This window comes from Scomber scombrus, chromosome 7, assembly GCF_963691925.1.
Source record: "Scomber scombrus chromosome 7, fScoSco1.1, whole genome shotgun sequence".
NCBI classification, from domain to species: Eukaryota; Metazoa; Chordata; class Actinopteri; order Scombriformes; family Scombridae; genus Scomber; species Scomber scombrus.
In genome coordinates, this window is record NC_084976.1 from 19,943,674 (window position 1) to 19,961,987 (window position 18,314).

At 39.2% G+C, this 18,314-nt stretch overlaps 2 protein-coding genes and 1 non-coding gene across 3 annotated transcripts in view; 2 read left to right on the forward strand and 1 right to left on the reverse strand.

Annotated features, from left to right (window-relative positions):
* Nucleotides 1-2,414: 2,414 nt before the first annotated feature.
* On the reverse strand, nucleotides 2,415-7,349 carry tpi1b (triosephosphate isomerase 1b). The gene is made up of 7 exons (XM_062421872.1): nucleotides 7,154-7,349; nucleotides 4,516-4,639; nucleotides 4,238-4,322; nucleotides 3,959-4,091; nucleotides 3,727-3,812; nucleotides 3,551-3,638; nucleotides 2,415-3,120 (listed from the first exon to the last, which is right to left on the reverse strand). Exons 1-7 carry the CDS (start codon nucleotides 7,260-7,262, stop codon nucleotides 3,002-3,004), a joined length of 744 nt encoding a protein of 247 aa, XP_062277856.1. The 5' UTR covers nucleotides 7,263-7,349; the 3' UTR covers nucleotides 2,415-3,001.
* A 3,800-nt stretch (nucleotides 7,350-11,149) lies between these two features.
* On the forward strand, nucleotides 11,150-11,206 carry LOC133984149 (U7 small nuclear RNA). Its single transcript, XR_009925399.1, has one exon. It is a non-coding gene; the product is annotated as a U7 small nuclear RNA (small nuclear RNA).
* Nucleotides 11,207-13,086: 1,880 nt separating this feature from the next.
* lpcat3 (lysophosphatidylcholine acyltransferase 3) overlaps nucleotides 13,087-18,314 on the forward strand; it is a gene marked incomplete in the record, with an annotated part of 15,528 nt that continues 10,300 nt past the window's right edge. The window contains 2 exon segments of the mRNA XM_062421830.1: nucleotides 13,087-13,304; nucleotides 16,472-16,579. Coding sequence (XP_062277814.1) covers nucleotides 13,220-13,304; nucleotides 16,472-16,579 — 193 coding nt within the window.

The following is an 18,314-nucleotide window of genomic DNA, read 5'->3' on the forward strand; positions in this document are numbered from 1 at the left end:
GAGGAGCTTCAGCTGCATCCTGAGACGACTGATTTCTAAATCTTTTGAGCATGAAACCTCCTCTTTGTACTCGGCTATTGTCTTCTCAACAGCTCCAAATATCTCTTCCGCCACCGCCGCCAGTCTCTCGTTGAGAAAAGCTTTCAGAGACTGCATTTTGGACATGTCTAGAGGAGATGAGTTGCCTTTAGTTGAGCTTGGAGGCGTTTTCTTACGAGTCTGTGAACGTCACGCTTCGCTTGTAAACACGGACATGAGACTGTGGCCACGCAAAGTCCGCAATGTATAGCAACACCGCCCCCTGCTGGACTGGAGGGTACAGGCCTACTCATATAGGCCTCGAGTAGGCTGTATTGTCTATTTTTAGAACGATCTCATAATATAGTCGAGTACATTATATTAACACTGGTTGAGAGGACAAAAATATGAGCTATACAAAGGTTTATTGTATAAAGCAGGTTGTCCCATTACTGCTGAGTTAGTTGTACTGTTGCTACTTATTTAACATTATATACATGACACCTAACTGAGATTATCTACTGAGAAAAACAACTACATTCAATGCTAAATTGAAATTAGCCCCAACTGTCAGCATTTTAAAATCCAGGTTTTACTATTATTGGATTTTATTTTCATTTTTCAAATTGTATGTTTTTAAGTTTTTTGCTTCCAATTCTTACTGTCAAATGTTTGTTTTTATGTAAAGCACATTGAATTGTCCCAGGGTATCAAATGCGCTATATAAATAAAGCTACCTTGCCTTGCCTTGCCTTAAGGGGTAGACCAAGTTTCCACATCACAAAACTAAATGCCTTCTGTTCTATATTTAAGTACAAGTTTGAGCTCCATGAGTATTTTCATTTTCTACCACTTGCATTTAAGAGGGAAATATTGTTCTTTTCACTTCACTACATTTATTAGACCGCTTTATTTACTGCTTACTTTTCAGATTAGAAGAAGTACATGAAATAACATATTAAAAGCTCATTATTTACCTTGAGATGGTTTAATTTCATGGCCTCATTTAAATAACTGGTCAAGGATCCCACGGGTTAGGGTTAAAGGGTTAAAGGGTTAGGGTAAAACTCTCCAATACTTCACAAAAATGTAAAGATCTGGAAAAAGTCCAAATTAATGCAAATTTGTGCTGCAGAACTTAGTTTTCCCCCCATTTCCTAGCAGAATAATAATCTGAGCATTGATATGTTGATTGTTCTTGTTTTGATAATAACGAAAATGACTAAATTACTATTTTAAAACAGGCCTTGCATTAAATTTCACAGGTGTTCTTGTTATTTTGTCCACCCCCTCTGCATACTTGTGGCTTTGTGTTCAGTGGAAGTGGTTCAGGCCTTCATCTGTTTCAACACAGAGAAAATACAAAGCAGACAAAGAAAGAGAGAAGGGCAAATATTTGATTGAAACCATGACGACAGTTGTGCAGATTGTTAAGAAAAATGTGGAATTTTGACCTGAGCTGAACTCGGCTGCTGCAGCAAAATCCATGCAAGTGCTAATCCAGGAACGATATCATGACATAATCTACAGAGCTATCTTACTCTAACTTCAAGTCCCCTACCTGTCTATTTCTATTTGAGTTTATGGTCTGTTTCTCTTTCCTAATAATGACTCCTTCTGTTACTGTCCTTTTGTGTATTTTTATTGAAACTGTTAACAGGCTGTCTCTGCAAAATAACCTAGCATGTATAAATAAAGGTAAAATGTAAAAATTGAAACTACATAAATCCAGCTGCACAGTGGGATGAACATATAGTATCCAAACACAGACTCATCACATTAGCACATTAATCTCATAGTTAAGAGTACTTGAACTTGTTTATGAACACAATTTAACACACTGCCTTGTCTTTTACTTCAGAGGTTCAGCATCATAGCAGAAATGTCCTTTGCCTCTTGTGCAGCTTCTTTACAGTGCAAGAGCGTTGTGTATATATATATATATATATTAGAGAATGAGAACTATAAATAATGTTAGAAAATTAATTTGGCTAAAACCCAAAAAGCACCCTTCACATCATCCAAAATGGAAAGTTCGTAAGTGTTCAGGCACTAGTGGCTGTATGAGTGTGTATCAGGCACATGGCTGTTTGACTGCTGTGTGTCTGTTTCAGTTCAGTGACGGGATAAAAATAGCAGTCAAATGCCTCTGCATGGTATTGTCTTAACTGGAGTTCACTTGTGTAATGAGACACTCATTCTGGCAACTTGAGAATACCACTGAGATTACTACAGTCTGCCTGTGAACACAGCAGTCTGGAGAGCAGCTCATGAAACCAATATGTATTAAAGTGAATACGAGTGTGTGTTTTTATAATATATGAGGAAAACCACAATATGGAGTGACTTGGGTCAGAGTTTTATCAGAGACTTATTCAAAATAAGACAGGACACACTTAAACCATCTCTAGTTTGTTTATTATATTTTCTTACAGCCTTCACACCCTCGTACCCATCGGCCATGACACAATATGATGGACATGTAATGGATGCTTCCCTCTTGACAAAAGAGCCAATCAGACCATGGATCATGCACGTCTACAAGGAGGTAAAAAGCCACAGAACATCATAATTACACAATAGAGACAGACATTAAAAAGACAAATACATCTGATTGACAAGAGCCGTGACACTGTTAACACAGTAGTTGGTAAACGCTTCAAGTAAAGGCGTGGACTGCCCGTCCACCTCAAGGTGTACTTATCAGTCTTTACAGCTTGAGCACTTAGTGTGGAAGTTAGTATGCACACAGACTATTTCAGTGGGCTTTTCAGTGCAGCACAGTGCATGTGTCAACCTGTCCCTTTTCTTCAGGAAGAAATATACCAAAATAATAAAAAGGAAAAGGAGGGAATGACAGCATTACACATACTTTGAATAAAAAGGGGGTGGGGACTAAGTGCTGAGTGTAAGGGGTTGATGGATCGTCTGAATGGAGTTGGCCTCGGATCTGGACATGGTCTTGTCACAGTCTACCAGGTTTTTATTGCTTGGCATTGATGATTTCAATGAACTCGGGCTTCAGGGAAGCTCCACCCACAAGGAAACCATCAACGTCGGCCTGGGAGCCGAGTTCTTTGCAGGTGCCACCAGTCACGGAACCTGAGAAGACGAAGAGGTTTTCATCATCATTAAAAGATGCCGAATCAGCTATTAGCAGTTTCTGTTTGCAATGTACCCACCAATTCACAGATAACAATCACTGGATTACTTTGATACAGAGGAAAACCTTAAGTTCTGAAGTTACAAGGGGCATCCGTTTTCTATGCTTTCTAAGTTGATTTATGGATGTTGATTCATGACAGACATCAGAAATGACAATATCCCAGAGACTTTTAAGTCACACTGGATCTAAAAATGTTTATAATGTACGTGTTCGTATTTTACTGAGTTATTACCCTAAGAAGGAGTGCAAATTTTGAGTGGCATAGACCGATGAGAAGAGAGGGATGTGGGAAATCGAAACGAGAAATCAAAAGATGGAATTTATTTTTCCTAGAAAGACAAATTCCATCTCATCACACTGACTGACCTCCATAGATGATCCTCACAGAGCTGGCAACAGCCTCAGACACGTTCTTCTTCATCCACTCCCTCAGTTTGTGATGCACTTCCTGAGCCTGAAATATCACAAAGGAAACAGACACATTATGACGGGTCATGTTAAGAGCGACTGTAGAGAAATATTCAGTGGTTTCTAATATTTACCTGCTGTGGGGAGGCAGTCTTGCCGGTGCCAATGGCCCACACTGGCTCATAAGCGAGCACGACCTTGCTCCAGTCCTTAACATTGTCTGTGAAAGACGTGTGATAAGAATTTGAATTTCGCAAGTTTCTTGATTGCGCAAATGTTCCGTTTAAAATGTGAATCACACCAACCAGACTGCAATTCGTGCCTAGAGCATTTCATTCTTTAGTGAGATTGTCAAGAGTCACGTACCTGCGATGACTTTGGTCTGAGCAAAGACGACCTTCTCTGTGATGCCGCCCTCTCTCTCATCCAGCTTCTCACCGATGCAGGCGATCACACCCAGGCCGTTCTCCAGAGCATGAGCGGTCTTCTGACCAATGAGCTAAAGATTTAAAAAAACAAAAACACAAAAGCATCTAATCACTAAGTGTAGACAGGGTTTATTTTTCTTTCACCCCACTTCAGCGACCTTCCAGACAATGATAAGGATGTTGCAAGCTGAAAGAAGACAAAATAATCCAGAATTACCTCATCGCTCTCTCCAAAGACATGGCGCCTCTCAGAGTGTCCCAGGATCACCCAGTGCACACCGCAGTCCTTGATCATCGCAGGGCTTGAAGATAATATTGATAGAATTACCACAAAGTAATCAGAATCCGTTTTAAAATTTCATATTTCTGATGGACAATTTTGTATAGTACCCTATTGCTAATTTTGTGCATCTACATTCTCAAGTTGTTTCACCTCTCAGTGTTTACTTGCGCCTCATCAAACTCTTGTTTTCCTCTGATGGAAACACGACGTACCTGATCTCCCCAGTGAAGGCACCCTTGGCGACTTTGTAGCAGTTCTGAGCAGCAATGCCGAACTTGTGGTCCAGCTTGGACCGGGCAAAGTCCAGGTAGATGGCGGGAGCACCGCACACCACCTCTGTGAACACAGAAAGAAAACACTTAGATATAGTTTTCCTATTATAACAAATGTAATTTAGTTTTAGTAGTAGAACATTTTTGATCAAATTCCTTCATGTCGATAACGTGACAAAAGTTTAGGGTTGAAGTGGATGTGAAGGCTAAACTGTAAGTCATTCATTAAAAAAAAAAAAAAAACCCACCAACTAATCAGTAATGCAGCTTTTCTGACACAGCAAAGATCAAAGCTAAATTACACATGTATTTTGCTTTGTTTCACACTTTTATTTTTTGCACGATTTCTATTAATCTCAGAGTTTGTTCAGCTGCAGAGCATCATCCCATTGAGGAGCGGACACTACTAAACTATGGGCTTGAACACAAAGAAACTAGTTTGAACTGCTTCCAAGTACGATACTACATATGCATGTTTTCCCACAGCACTGCAACACCATGGGGATTAAAGAGAGTAAACCAGCCCAGGATTTTCAATCATGATGCTTCAGGGCAAAATCCGTATTGCAAAGTACCATCAGCCTCAAATTGATTGACAGGCAAATGGGCATCAGTGTGGAGAAATTAAAACCAAGATATGAATGTGGTGAGTTCTTCACTACTGTGTAAAAAAAAAAGCAAAAAAAAAAAAAAGCAATAGACTTGAAACAAAACTGACAAATTGTATTACAAAACTCACTTTTCATAGTGCAAATCTGTAAAACTGATTTGTGTGGCAGTCTGAGGTTTGTGTTTCTCAATGTGCAAACACTGCAATTTGAACAGTCGTCACCGTACAGTCAGCACAGTTCAAAGCAGCATACAGTAAGGTTAAGACACTGACATTCACATTGTAACTGTATCTTGGGGTTACTGGAGTCTATATTAAACAGCTCCCTCTTACTATTGGTTTGGTAAAGGTCATTTCTCCCCAGTCACACTCAGACCCTCTCAGTGTAAAAGGTCTGAGTTCAGCCTCCAAAAGGTCGCTTACATGGCTGCATTCTGCAGAGGTTAAAGAAAAGTCATGAGCTGAAGTTGTAAGGGTCAGAGTTTTAATGTCCAACATGTTAGAAACCCCGTCTGGGGATGAAAACAGCTGAACTTTGACTTTAAAGCTGCACAGAGAGGCAGATGGGAAAAGCCTGCTGAAGTTTCTGAACGCTTAAAGGAGGCGGACATTAATGGAGCAAGGTCCAAGGATGGCAGTTTGCTCCAGAGCACAGTTCAAAACAGATCAGGCCTGTGATTGGTACACACAGCATCACAGTTACATAACACCAAGTTGCAGGAAGAGCACAATAACTGGGCCGATGACAGCGGAAACAGGCCTGGACACATTCAACATCTCCTTGCTCGAGTTTAAGTGCAATGAAAACAAAGTAGTGAGTCAAGCTTTTTTAAGCAGCAGCAGCCTGTCTCTGTGTGTGTGTGTGTGTGTGTGTGTGTGTGAGAGAGAGAATGTGATGTGTTTCTAGTCTGCAGGAAACACACTGCAACAGGGTGAATGTCTACTGCTGCGTTCAGGTCGTGTTGGAAAAAAATCGGAGAAGAGATCAGCACGAACAAGGAACAAGTGTCTCTCATTAGTGACACATCCGTAATCGTGGAGCCCTCTGAACTAAAAATAACTTGCCAAAAAAGGCTACTGTACCCCTCATTAGTTTGCAGATTGAACATGAAGAACGCGATTATCGACTAGCTTCACTTGAATGCACCCTGCACTTCCACAGCGGCTGGTTGGACTACGTGCCGCTGCAAACGCACACCTACCACCACCACCGACATTACTGAAAACCTCATCCGAGCCGTCCATCATTCGCTTTCATGCATTTCTCTCTGCTTTAGATTCAATGTTAGCTCGGTTCGAAATCAGAGCTCACACCCAGTTACTTGATAAGGGCAGGAAATGAAGGCGATGGGGTTTTGTGATGAATGATGGTATTGATTGACGTATTGAATGTCCGAGCCATTTTGAGACTGCATCGATCGGCTGTGGCATGAAAAATGGAAAATGCTGGTTTAAAAAAAAAAAAAGAAAAGAGAGAGAGAGAGAGAGAGAGAGAGAGAGAGAGAGAGAGAGAGAAGACTATAACCAGGATATCAACAGGATATTGAGAGACCAACTTTAAATGCATGGATGGAAATGCAATGGACGTTTACTAAATGAAGATAACATTTGTTATTCATGAATTGGAGAAAAAAAATACTAAGCTTCATACTAGGAAAACTGGGCTAGCTATGTAACGCCCCATGGGCCTGATTTACTCTCACAAATCAATGATTGATCTGATTGAGGGTGTGTGTCCTGAAAAGTATAGACCTGTGACAAACATGAATTTAAGTTGGGTACAAACAGAAACTTAAATACATCTCGTGGAAATGTTAGTTTGATGCAAGATGTTCATAAGTTAGAAAGAAATAGAGAAAATGACTTTAGATGGCTTTAATAGTCACAAAATGTGATCTCGGGCATCGAAGAGCAGGAGAGACAATGTTCAGATGGAGGAGATAGAGCAGATGTTGGATTTGAACATACCGACATTGGGGTCAACCTTGGCTCCGTTCATGGTGTTGATGAGATCCCCCAGGCTTTTCTTGTCGCCATTCATCTTCCAGTTTCCACCAACGAAGAATTTCCTGGTCATGATTGCGGATTTTTTCGGGGGGGTGTTTGCTGAGAAAACGGTTCCAAAAGCCCACCTGGGTCTGCCTTGTCTGGGTAAGAGAGCGGTTGACAGAGAGCAGCTCAGAGTATTTATAAGGAAGGAAAGATTTGTCCCCTCCTCTCAGTCGGCTCCATTGGTTCGTGAAGGCACGCCCGCAGACGCAGTTCCCCATTTGAGGGAGGGGAAGAGCGAAATGTCATGCTGCCTTCACGTGTTGTTTGTAAAACCCCAGTACTCATAAGGATATGTTCACAAATTTTCCAAACGTGTGTTAAAATAACAGTTAGGTGCCCATATGAGCACTGAAAGAGGTTTCTCTCACTGTAATCTTTCCTCGTGTTCATACTGGCTATGAAAAGATCCTCAGTGTGTTCGCACGGTCATTTTGTGCAAAAATGCTTTTAGAGTTTATCTGAAGCTCATATGAGGCTCCAGCAGTCTGAGTTAGTCATATCAGGTGAATAGCCGCGTGAAAGTGTGTAAGAAAAGAGAATAACTTTTATACTGCAGAGTTTGCTGCTGCAATTTTTCACCTGGATCTTCATATTACTGACTTTTCAAAATAACCAAGTAAACGACTTACAGCCTACACTGTTTTCTAAATGACTGTATGATATCTTTGACCCCACAACGGTTGCTGTCAAACTAAGTGGTTGTGGTCATTTCAGTTTGTTTTTGCATTTTAAATGCATTCTGTTTTTACTGTATTGTATTGTCGGGACACAGGCCAAAGGCCTCACGCTGGACTACGGGACATGATGAACATTACTGGCACGTGCCAGTACCTTGAACAGGTAGAATGGGCAGTGAGAGGAAAAACACAGGCCAAAAAAATCAGACCCGAAAGGAAATTTCAAAGGAGAACATTTGAAATAGAAAAGTTGCAGAAGCCAGTATTTCCACCTGACATGTTTCCTTAATTTCTGATAATATATCATGGTCATTTTAGAGTTAGTACAGTAAATGTATAACATATCGATCCTTTAACAGGTGGTTAAACATACTATGGGTGTTGTTTTCATGGAGGTGCAACAGCCAGGGCAAGCAGCACTTGTCACTTGTTTGGTATCTTCCAGACCTTGAAACTTGCTTTGACCATTTGTGTTGTACTTTTGAGACCAGTGCACAGCAATCGTGCACAGGCGGTGTGAGATGTTCATTCAAATGAAGCAATGCAAAGCCATATACAGAAATAGCTTTTTTTGTCCAAATCAGCAGCGTAATGTCCATTTCTATGCAGATAATACAATTTTAATGCCATTGGCCCTACCACAGAGCCAGCCTTCTGGTTACAGTCTGCTTTTGACCTCCAGAAATTTCTGATTTAAAACTTGCTCTGAACTAAAAAAAGACTACATATTATATGCACTATACTATATATCCTTAATGTTCCCACAAGTCAAATGTGTTTAGACATCAAATATCTTGTTGAACATCTGGCTTAAAAACTAAAAGTTGGATACCTTGTGTTTGTCTCTTTTGTAGAAGCAGAAAACACATTATTTACCACACTGTCCACATCAGATTATAGAGATATCCTCTATGCACATGCTGCTGCTGCCACCACCTTTAAACTCACCTTTAAACTTCATTACAGCAGACAGCTGTCGCTCTCACTTACCAAAAGGCTGGATGATCGTTACAGCATCTAGAAGGAACCTGCAAACTTATGCCTTCATTTGTAAGGCATTGCTTGTTACCTAATGTCTTTAGTGGAAATCAGTTTTGATGTTATCCTCGCCAAGTTAACCGTTGAGATATTAATTGAGCTCAGTTCTGATAACCATGACACTTGATCTCTGGGCCTTGAAATTAACACTCACCAAATGGGGTAAAAATTAACAGTGGTAGAAAACATGGTAAAACTACCGGCCAATTTGGCTACTGATGAATTGAGCTCTAATTATTGCTGCATCTGTATGAAGCACGCTGCAGTTGCCATCAGCATTATGTTATGATGTCTAATCAGGGCTGTAGTGGCGCTGTAGTGTTGTGACCCATAAACCCCTACCCCCTCCTTCTACGCTGGTGTTAAACAAACAAACCATCTGTGCTGAAGATAGCAGGCAGACTGTAGTCGCTTTCAGTGGGACAGATAAGTGAATCAGAGTTCAGAGGATCACATATGACGTTAAACGTGCAGAATCGAATAACCTGTTAGATGAAATACAAAGAAGTAAGTAGCTAACAAAAACACTTTGGTGGAGCTGAATTTTTAAAATTGACATTAGTGTTGTTTTAACTGTCCAGTTTATCTAAATTACGCTAATGTTAAAGATGCTGTAGGCAACTCATAGAAATGGGAAAAGCTGCACCTCAGGTCTTCCTTCAAGGCCAGTCAATTAACATTTGTTTCTTTACAGAGTAAAGCAGAGTTTGATACTGGGTTTGCCTGTGTATGCTTCTCTGAGTCAATGGTCCAGTGGAAGTGGGAAACATGGATCTTGATTGACTTATTTTATTTGAAAATAAAAAACAAAACAAAAAACAAAATCAGAATAATTCCAGGACATGGGTTCCACTTACAATTTTTCAGAAATTGTCAAGGATTACACAAGGAAGCTAGTTTGCTTATTTCCATTGTCATCAGCATATCATGAACTTGACAGCTCATGCATTCAAAAACACTATATACTATACAACAGAGCCAATATATACAACACAATAAGGGGCAAAAAACAAACAAACATTTGGCAAAAAATACTTGAAATGGGTGGATCTTGCCACAACATATCTCAGCGGTATATGAGGAAACAGTTTAACCTGTTCCTGCACTATTTTCTTACAGCAGTTTTAAAGCTGCCCACTCCATCTGTTTCAGACTTTATTCTATAAAACACCTGTTAAGTATAAAAGGGTGTCTTGCCAGCAAGTCTGTAGAGAACAAGGTCAGTTGAGCTCCTCCTAGTGGCAGAACTATGTGTGTCCCTAACCTGAAAAAAATAGTTAATAGGATATTTGGGCTGGAGTATTGTCCAAATCTGTTGCTTTGAAATAATCAAGCCCACATAACTTGTTTTGGACTTTCTGAAACAAAGGAATTTGGTTTAACTCGCTTTTGGGAATAAAACCGCTGCGCTTGTCTGTCTTTAAATTCACCAGAGTGGATATCAAGTTTATTAACAAGAGTTCTGGCAATGGTAGTTGTTGTGTTTTGTGTAATGTTGTTGTGTTTTGACCCTCAGGGCCACCCACTTCTGTTTTATTAGTATTAAATTACCTTCACTTGGTACGTTTATTATCCACAAGTACATTTCAATACCACAACAATTAGTTGTAGTATGTAATCAAAGCTGCTGTAGAGCTGAGTTAAATGTGTTTTAATGAGTTTTAAATGTGTGCCACTGCAGACTATAAAATAATAATTTAAACAAAGTATTTTGATAAACATATTTGTAATTGATCAACATGGGTAGGAATGGCTAACACAGTCCTAATTTTAATCAACAATCATATTATTAATAGTAATACTTTCTTAAATTGAAACATCGACGTTTATCAGAGTATCACTAATTAAAATTGATTTCATCTACAGTGATCAGTGGTCTGTTGCTGAGGAACAAACAGCGATGACGATACGCCGTTTGATTGGCTGAAGCATCCAAGTTCCCGCCCCCCACTGTATTTATGATTGGACGATACTCGTCGTAATTTTGCATATCAGACATGCACTGCGGTAAAAATGTGTTTCTTACACTTATAATGTTTAATATAGTGGTTTAAATGGACGTTTAATATAAATGCACATGTGAACGTCTGGTTTTTGTTGCTGCTGTGATTGTTTTGTGTGGTACTTAAAATATGACACCATAACATTTACGTCTGTATCTAATGTACTAGAGGTGACACTGCGCGATTCAAATGTTAGGATATTTTGCTCTTTTGATATTTGTCTAGAAGGTTTCTCTTAAAGAGAAGCCCCCATAATATGTGAAACGTTAAAAATAGTGAACATGACTCCATACTTATGTTGCTGTTCCCAAATATATTATGTAATCTTGTAGCTCATATATTTAAATCCTACCAATAATCCTACTTTAATGGATTCCTATTGTTATTATGCAGTATGTTAGTGCAGCTAGCTTTTATGGATATAACCTGACAGCTGTTGGGTAGTATGCTTGTATGTTATACATTGAAACAGACTTGATTTTTGATTTGAAGGTACTTTTACTACTTACACTTTTAAAAAGCATCCCCCACACATTATTGTTCCAAGCAGAGTGTTTTTATATATTTTATGGCTGGGCAATATGGTACGCGCAAAATCTAATATCACAATATTTTTGACCAAATACCTTAATATCGATATTGCAACAATATTGTAGGGATGATTATGGGTGCTTTCAGAAATTATTTACATAATGAGATGTTTGATAAATAAAAATCAGTAATGTAGATATATAATGAGTAAATGGGTAAAGGCAAATAATAGAGCACCTAGAACAGTCTGGTAAGGTCAGAAAATTACATCACTTTACTGTAGTAGTAGCTTTATTGTCACTATATTGAGGGTCAGACAACAATATAAAGAAATTTAGATAGCACTCCCTGAAGCATAACAACATTTAAGGCAATTAAAAACAATTTAATGTGCAAACACAGCAAACAGCAGCAATGCTTGCCATATGTAAACAATTGAAACAATTTAAGGCAGACGGTTATATCATTACACAAAAAGAGTTTTGATTTGTAGTCCTCCAGTGAAAGTGTGTGAGTGAGGGGGATGAGGGGATCAGGTCATGTTCATTAGTTTAACAGCTGGGAAGAAGCTGTTTTTCAGTCTTGTAGTGTGTGACTGAATTGTCCTGTCTCACCGGTCTCTACTATAATCAGAATATCTTTATTGTCATTGTAACAGGTACAACGAAATTAAGTGCAGTCCTTGGCAGTGCAAAAGAGCTAATAATAATAAAAAAAAAGAAGAAACACATAATAAAACAATATAAGAACACATAACACATAAAAACAGTATAAAACAACCCACTCACTCGTCCACATAACAATATTGCACATAGTCCTTAAAGTGCATATCCAGTGTAAGACAGAGGTGCATGTGTTATGTTAGTCGCTGCCTGGTAGTATTTAATGCAACGATGGCTGTAGGATAAAAGCTTGTTTTGATGACCCTGTATCGTCTGCCTGATGGGAGCAGTTCAAGCAGATTGTGTCCGGGGTGTGATGAGTCCTGTAAGATGATGAAGCGTTGCTGCTTTTGGTATGCTTATCCTTCTTTTTGTAGTCTGTCATGATCCCTATGCGGCACATTAAAAGCCACAGGTGTTCTTTATTTACACTGTCAGTGCTTTTAGTGCTCATTAAAATGGTGGTTTGTGTGACTGTATTGATGCAAAAACTTTTCTTTAAAAAAAAGAGAGTTTTGCAAGAATAGTTTGCCTTGGCATGAAATAAATAATGTATTTCTGGTTTGGTGTAAGGTTTTGTGGTTAGTGTGTAGAGTTTTGCAAAATAGCCTATATATACTGCTTTAACCATCAGTAAAAACTGTTAAAGGCTATTGTGTGGAGGGGATCTAGTAAAAATGTTATTCCTGCGCATTGCCACATGGGGGCAAACTTACTCCACTGAGCCACAAATTCATACAGTAGAGGTAATAATAACACACCTTTGCGTCTCTTGTTAATATCAGCCAGGGTGTGCTGCTACCTGTCAGCCACATAAGTCCAACGTCTACAGTGACAAACCCTGAAAAATGACGAGTGTAACAGTGTGGTTAAAGAGGGATTAGATATGCAGACGAGGAGGGGTTGGGGGAGGAGAATCGTTCAGATTTGTGTTAGTGGGGAGGTTGAACCGCGAGAGGCCTTTAAAAAGCGGAGTGTGTGAGACTAGTGTGTTTGTGTGTGCGGATGTCTGCCGTGAATCAGGAGAGTTCAGTGAACCGTCGCGAATAGACGTTTCCGCCCACAAGAAAGATGGCGGCTCCCTTGATGGAGAAGCTGTCGGAGTCCTTAGGTTCCCCGGAGCCAGCGGTTCGACTCATTTTATCTATTTTAATCGGTGAGTTTCACCTCACGAATGAAGCTCTGTGTTACTGTGGTAGCTAGCTGAAATGACGGTGTGAGTGCTCTCCTCGTTGTGTGTGTTAACTGTTAACATAACGCTCAGCCAGGTACTAACTGACACAGCTACAGGCGTTAACCGGCTGTGTTTGTCTGCTTACTGTCTAAATGTGTGGGACATTTTTACGGGTAAACTATTCACAGGTGCACCACCATAACCAGCAGACTTCCATAAAGAAAGCTTGTTTAAAAAAAATAAATTGCACACAGCTATACATGTTTGAGTTGTGCTGCTTCTTCTCATCACGACCAACGGCTAACTTCTGGCAGTTAACTGATATGGACGTCATGTTCTAGAAGGGGGGGTGTTGTGCTAAATAATGTCACCCGTCGGAATCGTGTCCCCCCCTCTTTCCTTCTTTTCATTCATTTCCTAACAGCTGCACTAACATTAGCTTACAAAAAAGACAATGAAGTGAGCTGGCAGTTAACTACCCGCCCAAATATATGCTCCCTTTACTCATCTCTGGCAGTTTGATGAATTGGGGACTGGGGAGGGAGAGGGGGGGGGGGGGGGGGTGTTGTGCTAAATATTGTCACCCGTCGGAATCTTCTCCCCCTACTCCCGTTTCTTTCATTCATTTCCTAACAGCTACACTAACGTTAGCTTACAAACTTACTTAGCTTACTAACTACCAACAAATATGATCTCTTTTACACATTTCTGGCAGTGTAATTAAGTTGGTTTGTGCGCTGTTATAGAATTAGAATAATAGAGAACGCTTAGTTGGGTGAAAATAATAGCCCCACTGTTGTAGGCAGGGGTGGGGGTCTTTAACACAGGGAACAAGAGGAGATATTCCTTTATTAGTCCCACAATGATGAAATTTACATCATTGCAGCAGCAAAGTGGACAGTAAAAATAGAAAAGCGCCTGTAAAAAAAGAATAGAAAAATATTGTAAAATAAATAGTTATATTGTGTGCAAGAGTAATATTATTGGTGTTGAGTGATACAACACCTGAGTTTGATATTGTTATTGCACAGATTTAAAGTGAAATATAAATATACATATTGCACAGTTGAACTGAAAGTAGTGCTTGAAATACTAATATTGCACAGTCATGTACATTAAAAAGAAGCACTGGCTTCCTACAGCTGGATGTTTGAGTGTCACTGTGCAGAATGATGTATGTGCAGAGTTTTGACACTAAGAAAGCTGTTCTCACATTCTTCTGCTGAAAGTGGGCCTACGAAGAGGTTGTTTTTGACATAATTGAATCCAATTCTGGTCCAATATTCAATTTACACAAGTGTGATGTGGATACTTGAAGCCCCTAGTGCACAAACACTGAGAATGGACTTCACAGTAAAGTAAGTGACATCTTGTATCCAGCTGTTAAACTTGTGAAATTAAACGTATTTGCATATTAATAGATTCTGGGTTTTTTAATGAGGGAGAAGAAGCAGTCATTTTAAGGATTTTAACAAGATATTTTAATGTTGTTGGTTTTCTTGTGGAAGTAGAGTATTTTATACTTCTTAAAACATGTATGAAGGGGAAGTCAAACTTCTCAGAAATGTACACAAATTGGCTTTAACTTTATATCTGCTTTTTTTAAAATTGAAAGTTGTAAAACATAAATCTAGGCCTTGGCATGACACAGGGTGGGAATGTCAGGGGGGTGTGTGTCTGTGTGGGGTGGGGGAGGGTGTCCTCCATGGTGTCCTCTCTGAACTTTGGTCTGACACATGGACACGTCTGTTTTTTCTCGTCGTCACCTCCCACCAACAATACAATTGACTGAACACGGCCATTCAGATCAGACTTTGGTTAGCTTAAATGCCTGAAACCCTTCAGTACGCCTGTTGCGTGCTCCTTGCACCGCATTGCTTAAGGTGTCTTGCGCAATGATGTATTTAGTTGTATATTAGTAACTGCCTTGCACTACAGCTTTGGAGCCAAAAATAACGTGAGGTTTCGTCAGTGCTTCCTCTGCTATACATGGAGTGATATCCTTTAGATTTCAGTCAGCCACCTGCTTTGTAAAAGCAACTACATAGTCACAGACTGCAGGAAAATATCCATATATTTATCTGTATATCCAGAATCTGTCAAAAAATACAAATTCATCTACAAATAAGTTTTTCATTTTTTCTTTTCTTTCTTTTTTCTTTTAAAGGATAAGGCCAACTTCTTCTTTATTTTTCTTATGTCAACAAATCCCATGAAACAAAAATGAATCTGTCACACCTTGTTCCCTTCTGTCTTCTAACAAATAGTAGTAAAAGCTGGGCATTGTAGTTTTAAGCAAACCTAATTCACACAGGAGTAAATGCTACATTTTCAGCAGTGGATTAGTATGTCTTTGGGATTTGGTGTGCAGCACCAGGAAGGTGTACTGTATGTGGGATTACCTTTAAATAAACTGAAGGAACATGTCACCACAGTGCAACACTGCGGCTCACTGATGGGTTTATAATAGTTTTCAGATGATGATGGAGGTCCATGACAAAGAGGAATAAACTGTAACAGGCTTTGGTTACACAGACAGTCCTCGCAGGCAGGATCAATTCATTGTTGGATTTGGTCTTTTCATGGGATTTGATGACAGTGAAAAATAAATCCAGCCTTTAAAGTAAATCAGTAGAAGCAAATAAAACACTGGATGTTACTTTACAGTGAAGATCAAGCAAAGCACCTTTTATATTAAGCTGCCTTCCTTGATATCATAATTCTGACAAATGAATTTTGTACTATAACATTTTAATGTAAGTGTAGACATGTATGATATACAATTAATACAAATATCAATCGAAATGTAAACATAAAAAAAAACACTTCAGGTAAACCGGTCGACCCCGTGCAAAAAGAAATTTTGTCGTGATCAGAGGTGAGTGTTTTGCCCTTTCTGTAGTCCTACTTGAGGCCGTTATCTTTCTCCTTGAGATGCCAGACTTGCAACAAGTCACCACACTCACCAGTACTACTAGTGTGAGTGTGAGTGTGAGTGTGAGTGTTTGTGTTTGTGTTTGTGTGTGACAGGTTTTTACCACAAGGTTGGTGTTGCTAATACCAGGTGGTGTCAGCAGTGGCTACATAGCTGATATGAAGGCATACACTGTACAGCTCTATTAACATTTTCTCCTCTGTCTTGCCTGCAGGTTATCCTTTCGCCCTGATATACCGGAGGTACTTGTTCTACCAGCCAGCCACAGTTATCCACCTGTTCCACGCGATCTCCGGACTGGCTCTAGCAGCATTTAACTTTGGTGAGGGAGGCCACGGGCATGTGTTGGTGGAGGAATGACTGTTTATACGTCACTCGGTCGTAAAAACAAATAATAGCATGATTGATGTATAATTGTGTTCTATTACTAAACCACAGTGTTGAAATATCTTTTGGCTCAGAGGTGGGACAAAGTCATTGCATTGCAAGTCACGTCAGTCTCAAGCAGATTAACAGTATAGTCAATTTAAAGAAATGATGAAAGGTTTTAAATATATAAGCGTTTTTTTGTTGACCACAGCAGAAAAAACCACGGTGAAAATACCTAACCTTTAACGGCAGCCACCTTTCCCACCTTCTCATGCTGCAACAAGATTGGCTGTTGTCAGATTAACTTAAAGTATATCTGTCGACAGGAGAATGAAGAGTTGATTCACTGCACACTTATAACATTTTAAACTTCTGCAGTTGGGGGAGGACATCAAGTCATATAAAAAAGCTTCTTTATATTTTTTAATTGTCAATTCTAAAATCATCAACTTCATGACCCGTCCAACTTAAAGTCCAGGTCATATGAATCAAGTCCACACCTCTGCACCTTTATAGTATAATACAATCACATTTGTGAATAAATGTTCACTGATATTAATTCCAACATGAAGACATGTCTGAGTACAGCTGTGTAAATGCTACTTAAACCACATCTAGTGATCCTAAATGATTTCATTTTCATTTGATCGTTCATGGCTTTGTATTGATAAGTGAAGCATATGTGATATATTTGCAAACTATTAAAAACATCATCTTTCAATTACATATTGAATAAGAAACTGGAGCCACTTAAAACAGCATTGATAGGTTTGATGTCAAAATGACGAAGATGAAGAAAACTCAATAATATTGAAAACTGGCCTCAACATTTTGGTAAATTGAGTGGAGATTAACTGCTTGTCATGGCTCTCAAATTGATTTCTTTTTCCACTCTCCGTCAATTTCTCATCTTCGTATGGTGAGAAAGATAGTAGAGACACTGAGAAATGGACTTGGCTGAAGATATGAGTGTGTTTGTGTGTGTTTTGGGGCATTGAGGCAGTAGATGGTAACATTTCCTTAGGATGTTGTTGCTGTAAAGATGCAGTGAACTGGGAGACTGACTGGTTTTCTCAGAGGATGCTTTCACCTAGGTGTTGGATGTGTATTTGTGTGTTATTTGCATACAGAGTTTACACAGTACACAGGATGTTTTAAAGCTGTCAGCAAAGTCCTTTATTTTTAAAAAAAACTTTCCACTGGCTGCATTCAGTTAAATTTTATTTATGTTTTTTTGTTATTTGTTTCTAAAAATGTGTGCCAAAAACTCCCTCTGGAAAATAAGCCCAAGCAGCTTTTCTTCCTGTGCTGTTATTTTTCCTTCGTAAAAACCAAGTCCAGAAGGAACATTGGACCAAGACAGAAAGCATTTAGTGAGAAACTTAATGGTTTTCGGATGTCTACTTAAAAAACTTTGCTAAGCTTTTTTATGAGGATGAGTCATCAAGAGTTGCTGATTGATGAGGAAGTAAACGTTGTACTCTTGTACTCTGCTAGCAGGTTTGACCACTAAAGATTTACATCTGAGTGTTAGCTCTCATTCATGTAGCTCAGTGCAGAAATAGAGTGGAGCTCATTATTCATTATATACTTTTCACGATGAATTGACTAGCTTTTAAAATATGGAGCCTTGAGGTGACATATTCAGATTGCACGTTTTGTCTTAACTAAAAGGTTAATTTAATTAA

Excerpts from the sequence above, each read along its gene's own strand:
- tpi1b (XM_062421872.1), bottom strand. The coding sequence starts at position 7,262 with ATGACCAGGAAATTCTTCGTTGGTGGAAACTGGAAGATGAATGGCGAC. Across the intron at positions 4,323-4,515 it reads GCCTTCACTGGGGAGATCAG|CCCTGCGATGATCAAGGACT; the intron begins GTACGTCGTGTT and ends ATTATCTTCAAG. Across the intron at positions 3,639-3,726 it reads AGACTGCCTCCCCACAGCAG|GCTCAGGAAGTGCATCACAA; the intron begins GTAAATATTAGA and ends GTGATATTTCAG.